The sequence below is a fragment of the Drosophila nasuta genome, chromosome 2L, assembly GCF_023558535.2.
Source record: "Drosophila nasuta strain 15112-1781.00 chromosome 2L, ASM2355853v1, whole genome shotgun sequence".
Lineage (NCBI taxonomy): Eukaryota > Metazoa > Arthropoda > Insecta > Diptera > Drosophilidae > Drosophila > Drosophila nasuta.
Genome location: NC_083455.1, coordinates 18,487,260 through 18,499,258, shown reverse-complemented (window position 1 = coordinate 18,499,258; position 11,999 = coordinate 18,487,260). Strand labels below are relative to the sequence as shown.

The 11,999-nt window shown below is 39.1% G+C and overlaps 4 protein-coding genes across 4 annotated transcripts; 2 read left to right on the top strand and 2 right to left on the bottom strand.

Moving 5' to 3' along the window:
* The first annotated feature begins 91 nt into the window (after nt 1-91).
* On the top strand, nt 92-2,618 carry LOC132790235 (vacuolar protein sorting-associated protein 52 homolog). Its single transcript, XM_060798704.1, has 6 exons — nt 92-991; nt 1,046-1,261; nt 1,321-1,476; nt 1,545-1,663; nt 1,722-1,842; nt 1,900-2,618. The coding sequence occupies exons 1-6, from the start codon at nt 257-259 to the stop codon at nt 2,527-2,529; spliced, it is 1,977 nt and encodes a 658-aa protein (XP_060654687.1). The 5' UTR covers nt 92-256; the 3' UTR covers nt 2,530-2,618.
* LOC132790349 (thioredoxin domain-containing protein 17) lies at nt 2,526-4,058 on the bottom strand. Its single transcript, XM_060798852.1, has 3 exons — nt 3,716-4,058; nt 3,543-3,624; nt 2,526-2,807 (listed from the first exon to the last, which is right to left on the bottom strand). Exons 1-3 carry the CDS (start codon nt 3,864-3,866, stop codon nt 2,654-2,656), a joined length of 387 nt encoding a protein of 128 aa, XP_060654835.1. The 5' UTR covers nt 3,867-4,058; the 3' UTR covers nt 2,526-2,653.
* A 247-nt stretch (nt 4,059-4,305) lies between these two features.
* Nucleotides 4,306-6,609, top strand: LOC132790321 (mitochondrial import inner membrane translocase subunit Tim21). Its single transcript, XM_060798815.1, has 3 exons — nt 4,306-4,544; nt 4,605-5,023; nt 5,251-6,609. Exons 1-3 carry the CDS (start codon nt 4,412-4,414, stop codon nt 5,416-5,418), a joined length of 720 nt encoding a protein of 239 aa, XP_060654798.1. The 5' UTR covers nt 4,306-4,411; the 3' UTR covers nt 5,419-6,609.
* Nucleotides 5,398-6,750, bottom strand: LOC132790285 (transmembrane protein 231). Its single transcript, XM_060798774.1, has one exon. The coding sequence runs from the start codon at nt 6,576-6,578 to the stop codon at nt 5,598-5,600; it is 981 nt and encodes a 326-aa protein (XP_060654757.1). The 5' UTR covers nt 6,579-6,750; the 3' UTR covers nt 5,398-5,597.
* Nucleotides 6,751-11,999: the final 5,249 nt, after the last annotated feature.

The following is an 11,999-nucleotide window of genomic DNA, read 5'->3' as shown; positions in this document are numbered from 1 at the left end:
TTGAGGTCGAACAATCGATAGTGACAACTTGCGATTGTACTGAAAAGTTCCAACAGCTGTTTGCGGTCTTGGCAAATATATTTTTATTTACAAAAAAATATTTTGCTGGGACACACAAAATAGCCAGACAGCTGTCAATAATATTAGGCCAACAGTGTTTTAATGACGTCAGTCATTTAAAGTGCCGGAAAAGCATAGAAGTCGTGTCAAACAGCAGCAGTGAAAAAAGCTGCACCCAAAAAAACATTGGTCAGCAATGGACGCTCTAAAAGAAGCGTCGTTGGATAATGACGAAGTTCGTGAGATTCTGAAAAATACCACAGATCTGCGCCAATATTCGCGTCAAATCGAAAAGGAGTTCAAGGATGTTGAGAACAAGTCTATTGAAGATTACATAGCCGAGTCCCAGAACATTGCCAATCTACACAATCAGATCAATGACTGCGATGATGTCTTGGAGCGGATGGAGAACATGCTAATGAGTTTTCAGAGTGTGCTCAACAACATTAGCACTGAGATAACACAACTGCAACGCAAATCGGTGTCCATGTCATTGCAATTGACGAATCGACAGTCCGTTAAAGCACAACTCTCACAATTCATTGAGGACATGGCTGTCTCTGAGGAGATGATCAACATCATTATGGATACAGCGGTAACAGAGCGTGAATTTAGCACTCAACTGAATGTGCTAAATCACAAGCTGTCGCTGGTGAAGGAGCTCAGCTTTAAGGAGTCCAAATCGACGAATGACGTCAGCGATGTGCTGCATAAATTGCGCTTGAAAGCCATGTCAAAGATTCGTAGCTATCTTCTGGAGCAGATCTACAAATTTCGCAAGCCAATGACAAACTATCAGATACCACAGAATGCCATGTTAAAGCACAAGTTCTTTTTCGAATTCATACTGTCCAATGAGCGGCATGTTGCTCAGGAAATCTGCAGCGAATACATCGATACAATGAGCAAGATCTACTATAGTTATTTTAAGGTGAGCAACAGAGTTCTTTACACAGCTTACACCACTAATTCCCTTTATTTATAGAGCTACTCAACACGCCTGACTAGTCTCAAGTTTGAAGAATCTTGCACCAAGGATGATTTGATGGGCATCGAGGACAATGCCTCGAAAGGTCTGTTTGCCAAGACGACAAGTCTCAAGCACAAGAGCACCATCTTTACCATTGGCAAACGTGGGGATATTCTCAACCAGCAGCTGGAGGCGCCCATAATAGTGCCTCATGCGCAGCTCAAGAATCGCGTAAGATTTGGAGTTCCCTTTTCTAGCTGTCCATTTATTAATCCCACTTTCTTATGTAGTATACAGTTGAGGCCCTATTTCGGTCGGAGCAATATGCGCTTGTGGACAACGCTTGTAGAGAGTATCTCTTTGTCACCGAATTCTTTATGGTGCGCAGCACCCAAGCACAGGATTTGTTCAATCAAATCATGGGCAAAACATTGACTCTGATGATTGTATGTGCATCTCTATAAGCTAATCTTAGTTTTATATTTAAACGCTAATTGTTCTTTGTACTTTGCAGAAAAATCTGGAGACTTCCATTCACGATTGTTACGATACCATAGCCATGTTTCTGTGCATCCATTTGATCTTTCGCTATCAGCTCATGTGCCACAAGCGCTGTGTGCCCGCATTGGATAAGTAATTTGCGCTTAATGATAGTTATCTATTGCAGTTATAACATTATCTACTTTGTCAGATATTGGGACTCTTTGCAAGCGGTAATTTGGCCACGTTTGGAGCACGTCTTTCGTCTTAATATACAAAGCATACACGACTGCGATCCCACCAAGTTCAACAAGGAAATGGGTCCACATTATGTATGTATTGATCTACCCCATTAATTTATAATATATTAAACTCTTTTACCCTCTTAGATAACACGTCGTTATGCCGAGTTTAGCGCTGCCATTGTGGGCATCTCAGAGCACTTTCCCAACGAGCTTGTCAGCCGTCTGCTACTGGAGCTACAAAACGAAGTAGAGTGCTTTATACTGCGTATGGCAGCCATATTTGCGACACGCAAAGATCAGCTCATTTATCTCATTAATAACTATGATCTCGTGCTGGGCGTGCTCATGGAGCATACGCGTGACAACTCCAAAGAGGCCGAGGCTTTCCGTGAGCAGTTGAACGCACGCAGCGCCGAATATGTCGAGGAGATACTCGCTCCACACTTTGGTGGCATCATACAGTTTGTCAAGGAATGTGAACAGTATTTTGAGAAGGATCAACCGGAGGAGTTGCGTAAACAGGAGCGTCGCAGTCTTGGGCTGGTGGCCAGCTTCTCGGCGAATTGGAAGAAATCGTTGGAGGAGCTTAATCGTGAAGTGCTCTTATCCTTTCCATCGCTGTTGACGGGTTCGCAGCTGTTGCAATTGGCGTTGGCCAGTTTGGTGCAATATTATCATCGTTTCCACAAGCTGCTAACGCCTAATGCGCGAGCACAGTTGACGAATATCCATGTGGTTATGGTCGAAATTAAAAAGTACAAGAGTAACTATTAAGGCGTCATTCAAAAGTTGTTTTTACTGTGCATTCCGAAATAAAATATTTGTAAAAGTGAACTGCAGAAACGTTTACACATGGACTGAAATTACTCTTTTAATCTGACTATAAGTAACTTTGTTCTTAATCCTCATCCTCGAACAACATTTCGACCAGATCCTTGTTGGAACAGCGTTCGCCATCGAGACGTTGTGGCTGCTTCCAGCGCAGCAACGTTGGCAAGAACACCAAGTGGGTGTTGACATCCTTGCGGAATGGGCAATTCAAGTCTTTCCAGCTGAAAGTAAATATTTAATCAGCATTATCACATCACATTTTTAAAAGTAGTGGGGGCAGATAAACGACACAATAAACGAGTAAATTCTACAGTCAAGAGTGCTCGACTGTTAAATACCTGTTAAAATATAGTTAAAAAATATATATATAACATAATCGTGAGGTTGTTAATAAACCAAATTAGAAATTATATTAAAAATAAGCTTATTAAAGTAAGCTACCAACTGGAACGCTATAATTTTAAAAAGTCTGTTAACAGCTGTTGTTATTGGTTTTTCGAAAGTGAAATAATCGTGACCGAAATATAAACTTGAAGTGCTTCTGATCTTTAGCAATATTGTCGAGTCTAGCTCTAATAGTATCTGAGATTCTGATGTTGTTTGGGACGGATAAATTGAATGTTGATAAATGACATTTTGGTTTCATAGGAAATGACATTGGGTGAAGGTGATAAACATGGTCAACCAATGACCTGGACAACTTTTTATCAATAATGATTAGAAACATCTCTTCTTTAAAGATAATGACATATATCACTTCGTACTGTCTGGTAAATATTAAATTTTCGATTGTCACTAAGTGATAATGCCCTTTTTCGTTGCGGGTACAGCTATGAAAACGATCAGCTATCGGCTTTGCTAACGTTTTATCATGAATGTTCTGGGCGTGCTTGAAGTGCACACACACAGACTCACAAATATATATGTATGGTTGTTGATTTCATCACAATACTTACTAAGCGCGCTCTCCAACATCCACATGCACAAAGTGAGAATTCTCCGGAGCCTTCTTCAGGGCATCGTGTATCACGGGCTCAGCTGCGAAACAAACATTAAAAAAAACCGATTTGCGGTTTATAGCAAATGGTAATTGAATGCTTTTTGCGGTTGATAATACACTTCTATTTACCCTTGACACAGTAGGGGCACCAGCTTACGCCAGCTTCATCCTTGCCACCGCTGAACAAGACATGCACTGGATTTTTGCCATCTGTGGTCTCCAATTCCTCCATTTTCTTGGCGAACTCATCCCAGCCCTTAACATTGTGTGTGACTACCATGATTTTGGATTCTTTTAACTTGTTGACACCGCCGGCGAACGTTCGCTTGGCGACTTTATTAACTAGCGTTAGTAGTGACGTGATTGCGCACTTTTTTAGTAACTGGCGTAAAGATTACGCACTCGATTCTCTTTATATAGTATGCTTGACTAAAATTTGTTGTGTTGTTGTGACACAAGACTTGCCGACTACGTTGACACCCTGTGTCAAAGTGTGACCAAAAAAGTACTAGATATACCAAAATACAGAGTCGCTTAAAAATTGTCTCTATTATCATTTAAATTATAAAATATATAAAAATCACTATTTATTAATTACATATTACTTGAAATGATCAATTAAATACAAATTAAATTTTAAAATAGTTACAGCTTGCCCCCTGGGGGTCACACTGCTTGTACACGCTGAGCGATAGTTCGCTTATGTAAAATATCGTGTTGCTGTGCCATCGCCAGTGTCATCAAATCAGCTGTTTACGTTTCTATTTTATTTGTTTGTCGCTTACGTGCAGTTAATTTATCAATTTTTTTGATTGATTTTAAGACATGTCTCAATCAATATTACTGCGCAGTTTTCTGCTGCACAGGCGAACGGTGTTGCAGCCAACAGTGGCACGCCTGAAATGCCTGGCAGCGTTGCATTCCAGTGCCCATTTAACACAACAAGCTTCTTCCAGCGGTGCGTAACACAAAATGTTTTTTTTTTTTAATTGTCAAATATTATTATTTTCTTTTTTAGGCGTTTCAGGTGGCGGCAGAGCTCTGCAAGAGTCACGCGGTAACAGCAATGTGTCCACAGATGTGCGTCCCATTGGCGAGAAGATCAAAGAGAACACAAAGACAGCCAGTTATACGGCTATAATTTTAGCCGGTCTAGGCGTTACAGGCATTATGTTTTATGCCATTTTCCGTGAGCTCTTCTCCAAGGAAAGCTCCTGCAACATTTATGCCACTGCGCTGAAACGTGTCGTCGACGATCCGCGTGTGCAGGATTCACTGGGTGCTCCCATCAAAGGATTCGGAGAAACATCGCGCCGTGGACGTCGTCAGCATGTGGCACACAACAGCTTCGATCGTAACGGTGTACCACACATGCGCATGCAATTCTATGTCCAGGGACTACGCAATAAGGCCACCGTGCAGCTGGAGTCGCGACGGGTGCGTTTTAAGAATCCAAGTTTTCAGACAGTGTTTTAAATTTTGATCAAGCTAGGGAGAGATACTAAAGTAATGCTGTAATTAATAGCGACCATTTGAATATATGTATGTACTTCATTGATGTCAATAAGCTTAAGCATCTTTTTTGAATCTCTTTTAGTTTGTCCACTATCCATTGCTAACTTCTGAATATACTATATTAATCTTTTGTTTTATTGTTGTTGTAGAACTCGACGGGCAAACAGGAATTTCGCTATTTGTTTGTGCAATTGGATCATTACCCTCGCACCACCATTGTGCTGGAAGATAACCGAGCCTATGATCCCACACCAGAGCCTTCAACTGCGTCAGCCTTCGGCAATTTAGCCCTCATGTCGAATAGTCGCGACAAGTAGAGAAAGAAGAAGTCTTCCGCTTTCTACTCCCCACACTGAACCTGGCTTACAAGTTTTTAAATTCATTGTATAATTGTTATTTAATTTAAACATTGACTGAAATAATGACAAGCGTCTTCTCCATTCCTTCATTCGCCAATGGAGAAGTTGTCCATCTCCAGTATGGCGCCCGACTGATGTCAGTAGAGTTTCTTCCAGGGTATAATCTCCCAGGAGCGTATGATATGACGACCGAATAGAAAATCCTTCAGCTTGTTCATAATGTAGAAGGAGATGCCGAAAAATGAGGCGAAATACAACCAGAATTGTCCCAAACGCTCCCAAATGCTCAAGTGGTATCGCGCAGGCACTTGCAGCACATCCACTTCCAGTTCGATGATTAAACCGGGCTCAAGACGTGGCGCCGTTGGCTTGAAGTACGTCTCTTGCACCACCAGCTGAAAGTAGGCAGGATTGGCCTTGACCTGGCCGAGCAACGATTCCATTTTGTATTGCGCAATGTTCGCATGACTTGAATTGCTGTCCAGCTGCACCTGACGAAAGTGCGTCTGAATGTTGCGGCCCGGAAAGGGACAGGTGAACTCCACGTACTGCTTCAGTTTCACCTCACCCTTGAGCAGGATGTGTCCGTTTTGCATCCGTGCTGATTGCGGCAATTGCAGTTGATAGGCGAGCACAGCTGGTGGAGTTAAGACACACTTGTGTCGCAGTTGAGCCTCGAAGAAGAGCAGCAGATCGAACTTAGTCAGGTCGGTGGGCAGCTCACTCAGTTCCAGACGAAAGTGTAGACGATCCGTGACCGTATCACGATCCAGATCTTGTGTCCAATACTTACTCGCCTCACAGTTGCCCGAATAGTTTTGTGTGCGCGCATTAAAGTTGCCAAAGCTGCTGCAGGCCACAAAGCCAGGCGAGGAAGATGCCTCATTTGTGGCCAGGTTGGCTACAAAGACGTATTGATATTTGAACTGCACGTTGGGCTGTTCGTAGAGCACACGTGACTCCGAGATGCCCGAGTAGGGGCTGAGCAGGGAGACCAATAGAACCGGCAGCATGACCGACAAGGCGATGAAGACGACAACCAACAGCGATGCCAGCGAGCATAGCGAATTCTTGTACACTATAGCCGTATTTGTGGTATGCAGCGGTATAAATTTCATAATATATATTTATTTTCCACAATTTTTCGCTGTCAGTGCAAAAAGGTCTTCACCTGTCACTGTGTTTATGCTTTGATTAATTCAAATGGTTGCCGGGCAACGATAGTTGGTGGCTGGCGCCATCTGTTGGCTGTAGCAACCAGCTTTTGCGCAGCGACATTTTTGTTATTCGTTAAGTGCGCAGCAATTTTCGTTAAGCAATAGTAATTAAATGTCGTTAAATTCAAACACTTTGCGAGTTTAAACGCTTTAATAGTAGATACGAGAAAAAAATTAAAAAAATTATATGCTCATAAATTGTTGACGTTAAATTGTGCGCCTATCACTTCGCTGTTGGCAATTTAAGCGTGATTTTCGGTGCTTTGCTTTCAACACTCTCTTTTTAAACGGTAAGCGCATTAAATTTAAAGCTCCAACTTCCGATTTTTATGCGTTGCACATTTAAGCGGTGTGCGAAAACCCCCCAAAAAAGTATGGTGAAAAAAACCAGTTGCTTGCTCTTAATTAAGCGCAAAATTTTTGTTGCGATTTTGCAAGCTCACTTTTCACTTTATGTTGTGGGCTGCTGCGTCTCTCATATATCGATATCCTATAATTATGTGCAATCAATACTTTTCCTGTATCGGCTTATGTTTATGCTCGTATTGTGAAACGGAACGCAACGGATGTTGCATTGACTGCGGAGGATCAATTGGAACAGAAATGCGTTGGGCAGTTGTTAATAAAGCAATCGATTCTTATAAAAGCGGATGCATTGAGTACGCTTCTTTTTTCGCAGCTGCGATTGATTTCAGCGCAATTCTTTCTCTCTGTTCACTGTAATTGGTTCGCTAACGATCAGTTAGTTATAATGAAGTAGTTGATTAAATGATTAATTCATTTATTAAGTTTTGAATTTAATGTTGACTATGAGCTACTTGAAGTTGCATATTATTTTCTTAGGTTTTAGTTTTTTATTGAGTTTATTATTAATTTTAGTGATTTCTCTTAAGAATTAATTTTTAATTACTGAATAAAAAATTAAAAAAAATGTATAGTATTTCATAATTGTCTTAACTGTACCATATTTTTATTTTAATGAGTTACTTTAAGGAAAGAATTTGTATTTGTATTTTTATTCATTGTATATAAATGTCTGTCTCTAAGTTTGATTTTATTGCTTATGGATTCATTAAGCGATGGCATGCGTTTGAAATTAGTTTCTTTGAAATAAATTGTCATTTACGTTTATATTCTTTTCTTGAAGGATTATGAATTTGTCATTCAATTGTCAAGTTTGATTCTTTTGTGTTTATTGTATGTTTATTTTAGTGATTTTTTTTACAGGTGCCTCGAATTGTCACCCGCGTGACTTGTCACAGTTTTGCCACAGTTGATGGAAGAATATTCCGGTATTTTGTGATATGTGAGGTTCCCTTTCTGACTTTTATGGTACAATGATGGACATGTCCGTGTCAAAACTAAGAAAAAGCAGTTAAGAAATATGATGAATAAATAAATGAAACCGCAGTTTGACAGTTACAACATTTTTGTGTGAGCCACTTTGACAGTTAGACAAGGACGGGGAGCGCGAGTGTACATAAAAATTCGTTTGATTGATTCAATGCAGTATCACACTCCCCACTCGCCACTCTCCGCTCTCCATTTCCCACTCTTCACTCCCCATTCACGCTTTAGAAATACACACAGAAAATCAATACATTGCTCTGGGATTTTTGTTGTTACGTCTCTTTCGCTTTACAATTGCTTTCCGCACGAGTTTTTATCTGTGGCGCTCTTGCCACGCCATTTAAAAATGCCAAAAAAAAAAGGAGAAGAAGAAGAGGTGAGGGAGGGCACAGACAAGATGGCGAGCACACACACCTACACACACACACAGACAAACAGCAGCCATTTGAAATGCAGAGCACGATGTCAGTACAACGCCAGCAGTGTGCCCATATATCCTTTTTCAACAAAAATTTCAGCTTTCACTCGCTACGCGCACGTGACTCGCTTGCCGCAAAGGAGCTGTTGAAGTGGCAAATTTGCACAAGGGTGCGCACAAGGGGAGAGAGAGAGAGAAGGCGAGAGAGCCAGTCAGGCAGAGAGTGAGCTTCGAGGGGGGAGGCACAGGTGTGTAGCAGCAGTTCAGTAGCAGTTTATTAGGCGCACCAAATTAACATAGCACTACTAATGACGACTTTCCAACCCCCAGCATCGGGTTTGTAGAGTAGCTCAGAATTCCTTTCGTTTTTTTTTGGTTTTTCTAAAATTACAACGCCTGCGCGAATTTATTTGATTTTTTGCCATATTTTAGCCGATGTTAGCTGGATGCTGGAAATAAAAACGGGGAAATAAATTTTGGACATCATCGTTCATTGTTTTGCACTTTTACTTAGTTGCGCGCAAGGGGCGAATCCCCGAGGAAATCAAAGAGAAAACATAGTATGAATAGCCGTTAGTTGATGTTGCGCTTTAATATTTATATAAAGTTCATGTCTGAGCTTCCTTTAGATAATATTCTATGTACTTGCATGTATGAAAATATTCCCCTTGCAATACTCAAGCGCTAAAGTGTTATACACTCGCACACATACCAAATGAATGGGGTAGCCTTGGATTGGATTTAAGTGGGTGAGGGTGGAGAGTACACACATTTCTATGTACGTATGTATGTAGTGCTCAGTGTGCACTATATTTGACAATCAGGCCGCAAGCATATGTTACCCGATAATTTGCCGAAAGTTTTAATGAAAGACATGGGACTCATTTCTCGTACTGTCTCCACTATATAAGTGTGTATCTCTGTGTGTGTGTGTGTGTGTGTGCAGCTTCCATCTTTCTCTCTCTCTATCTATCTCTTTTTATCTCCATTGCTGTGTATGTGTGTTAGCTTTTGTCGCCATTTTGTGTCTCTGCTTTGTGCTCGTGTTGAAGTCATTTTTGATGAGCTCGAAAAAAGTTATTGCCTTCTCTTCTTGTGTATGTGTGTGTGTGCGGGTGAGTGAATGTGTTTGTGTGGAGGGTTGCTTTTATATAATTTTCATATTTCATTTCATAAATGCCAATTGCTTGAGCTGCCGCTGGCAACTGTATTCACACCATATCTGTTGAAAGTTTATTATAATGTCCATGCAAACGTTTCCTTTCTTCTATTGAAAGCATTATAATTATATTGCTTAGCATATTGGGTTAACGCCAAGATCTGTGGATGCCAAACCAAAGATATTTTTACTGCTCAACTTTCGACTAGCTTTATCTTTCTTCCTTATGAATGTTAATTTATTCACTTGATGGCAAAATTGTAATGCGTTTAATTATGGAATCTATAATTTTAAATGCTTTTAAGTTTTCAGAGACCTATTTTAAAACCATTTCAATAATGAATTTCTAAGTAGTTTTTAGAAAATTATTTATTTAATTTAGGTAGTAAAATTTCCTACTTACATTTTAAAAACTTAACTTTATATTGAAGAAATGCGTTTCCTTAAAAATATCATTGTGCTGCTGGAGAATGGCTGTTTTATTAATAAAGTTAACTATTATATTGTATGTAATTATTATTTTTAGCATATTTGAATGCATATTACGAAAATTTATATAATATAAAAGTTGTAAAGTGAAGAAACCCAAAATTGTGGACATTCACATTATATAAAAGATGACAACTAACCTTATGAGAAATCTTTGAAGTTGGCAACGTATTTGGAAAAAATACCGAGTAAAAATCGGAAGAGAGAATATAGAGGAACAACAAAAAACAAATGCTTTCGTCCCTCAGGTCTCAGCTCAGACGATAACGACAACTGTCCAAATCTGGGTGGCAAGGGGAGACCAGAAATGTCATGCAAAAATAAGCGTAAAAAAAAATTGCTTGCTGGTGTTGTTGCATTTCTCTCATCCGTTTTTCCATTTGTTTCGCTTTTGATAATAAGCGCAAAACTTTGACAGTTTGTTATCCGCATTTTGTGTTATTTACATTTCGCTTTTTCGCGCCTCCCTCAGCGCACACCTGTTAAAGTTTGAGAGTGACAGCTCGACACTTCCGCGTCCACTTTGCTTTCTAAACGACTCACCTGGGATCCAAGCCAATGAATGCAGCAGCTTCCAGTCAGTTCGTTTAAAAAAAAAACGGTGGAGAAAATACGAATTGCTGCAGGGTATCTTCCATTCGGTTAACATGTGCATGTAATTTGCGGTTTTTCTTTTTTAATATTTCACACCACCTTCAATTTCTTTTGTTAATACTTTTCTCGCCTTTCAACCAAATACCGGAACACATTTGAGTTCCTTAATTGTAACCAAATGTTCAATTTGGATATTACATTTTTTGTGTAGGCTGCAATTAAATTTTTTACACGATATTCTCATAATCATTTAGGTTAAATATCGCATGCATGCGGTTTCCGAAAGGATGCCATGGCATGGAATGTTTTGTTGGGAGCGGGGGAAAGACATTTAATAAGGTGTTGCTGCCTCAATTTGTGGCAATAATGTCCAAAATATTTGAAAGTGCTGCGATGCATGTAAGTGTAGCGTGAAGGTGGAAAAAAGGAGCAGGAAAATTCAATTAAACATGAGCTGCAAGAAAAACAGTTCTAGTAATATCAAATTAATTAAAAATATATGATTACAAATACTGAAAGTTCTTTGAGAAACATTTATATTTTGTTTAAAGCCAATAATAAACATTTTTATTAGTTTAGCATTGACAAAATTTTGAGATTCTTTGTTAAATATAATAATAAAGTGAGTATTGAAACATATTTTAAAATCAGTTTAAATTTTATTGTTTTATGTAGATACTTACAAATAATGAAGTATTCTTTGATAATATTTTTGTTATTTTCATAATGAAATTAAAAATTTTTAAATGTATTAAGTTTTATATGCTAATCTTGATCAATGGAATTAACTGTGGTAATATTTACTTAAAATAAATAAATATAAATAAGAATTTCTTATATCATTTTCATTGACTCCTAACTTAAAGGTAAGAAATTCTCATTTATTTTGAAAAAATATAACAACAGTTAATTCCATTGATTAAAACAATGGTCATCTTTATTAGGCTACGATTGTATAATTTAGAGGTAATAAATGATCATGTTCATTACAGTATAATAAAGTTTGTAAGTATTGATGATTATCAAAGAAGCTAAGCCAGTTGGTTCTAATGCTGCTTAGAAATATTGAGTGAGGCTTGCCTTAAGAAATTGTCTCATTAACAATTTAACAGCATCAATTTGAGCTAATGGCTGCTGGATGTGTGTATTTGCGTGTGTGTGTGTGTAAGTGTCGAATCGTGTTGCCAACATGCCAATTGCACATTAACGACATAACACCGTTATAAACAGGGAGCCATCCAAGTGCTACCTGTGCGTACTCGCTACTCATTTGTGGAACACACGCGTCAGGCTGCCATTTAATCAGGGTTTG

Bases quoted from the DNA above. Each gene is read 5' to 3' on its own strand.
- LOC132790235 (XM_060798704.1), top strand. From the start codon at position 257: ATGGACGCTCTAAAAGAAGCGTCGTTGGATAATGACGAAGTTCGTGAG. The intron at 1,477-1,544 runs GTATGTGCATCT...TGTACTTTGCAG, and splicing joins AAACATTGACTCTGATGATT to AAAAATCTGGAGACTTCCAT. The intron at 1,664-1,721 runs GTAATTTGCGCT...CTACTTTGTCAG, and splicing joins TGTGTGCCCGCATTGGATAA to ATATTGGGACTCTTTGCAAG.
- LOC132790321 (XM_060798815.1), top strand. From the start codon at position 4,412: ATGTCTCAATCAATATTACTGCGCAGTTTTCTGCTGCACAGGCGAACG. The intron at 4,545-4,604 runs GTGCGTAACACA...TTTCTTTTTTAG, and splicing joins ACAACAAGCTTCTTCCAGCG to GCGTTTCAGGTGGCGGCAGA. The intron at 5,024-5,250 runs GTGCGTTTTAAG...TTGTTGTTGTAG, and splicing joins TGCAGCTGGAGTCGCGACGG to AACTCGACGGGCAAACAGGA.
- LOC132790349 (XM_060798852.1), bottom strand. From the start codon at position 3,866: ATGGTAGTCACACACAATGTTAAGGGCTGGGATGAGTTCGCCAAGAAA. The intron at 3,625-3,715 runs GTAAATAGAAGT...TTTGTTTCGCAG, and splicing joins GTGCCCCTACTGTGTCAAGG to CTGAGCCCGTGATACACGAT. The intron at 2,808-3,542 runs GTAAGTATTGTG...ATTTACTTTCAG, and splicing joins GATGTTGGAGAGCGCGCTTA to CTGGAAAGACTTGAATTGCC.
- LOC132790285 (XM_060798774.1), bottom strand. From the start codon at position 6,578: ATGAAATTTATACCGCTGCATACCACAAATACGGCTATAGTGTACAAG.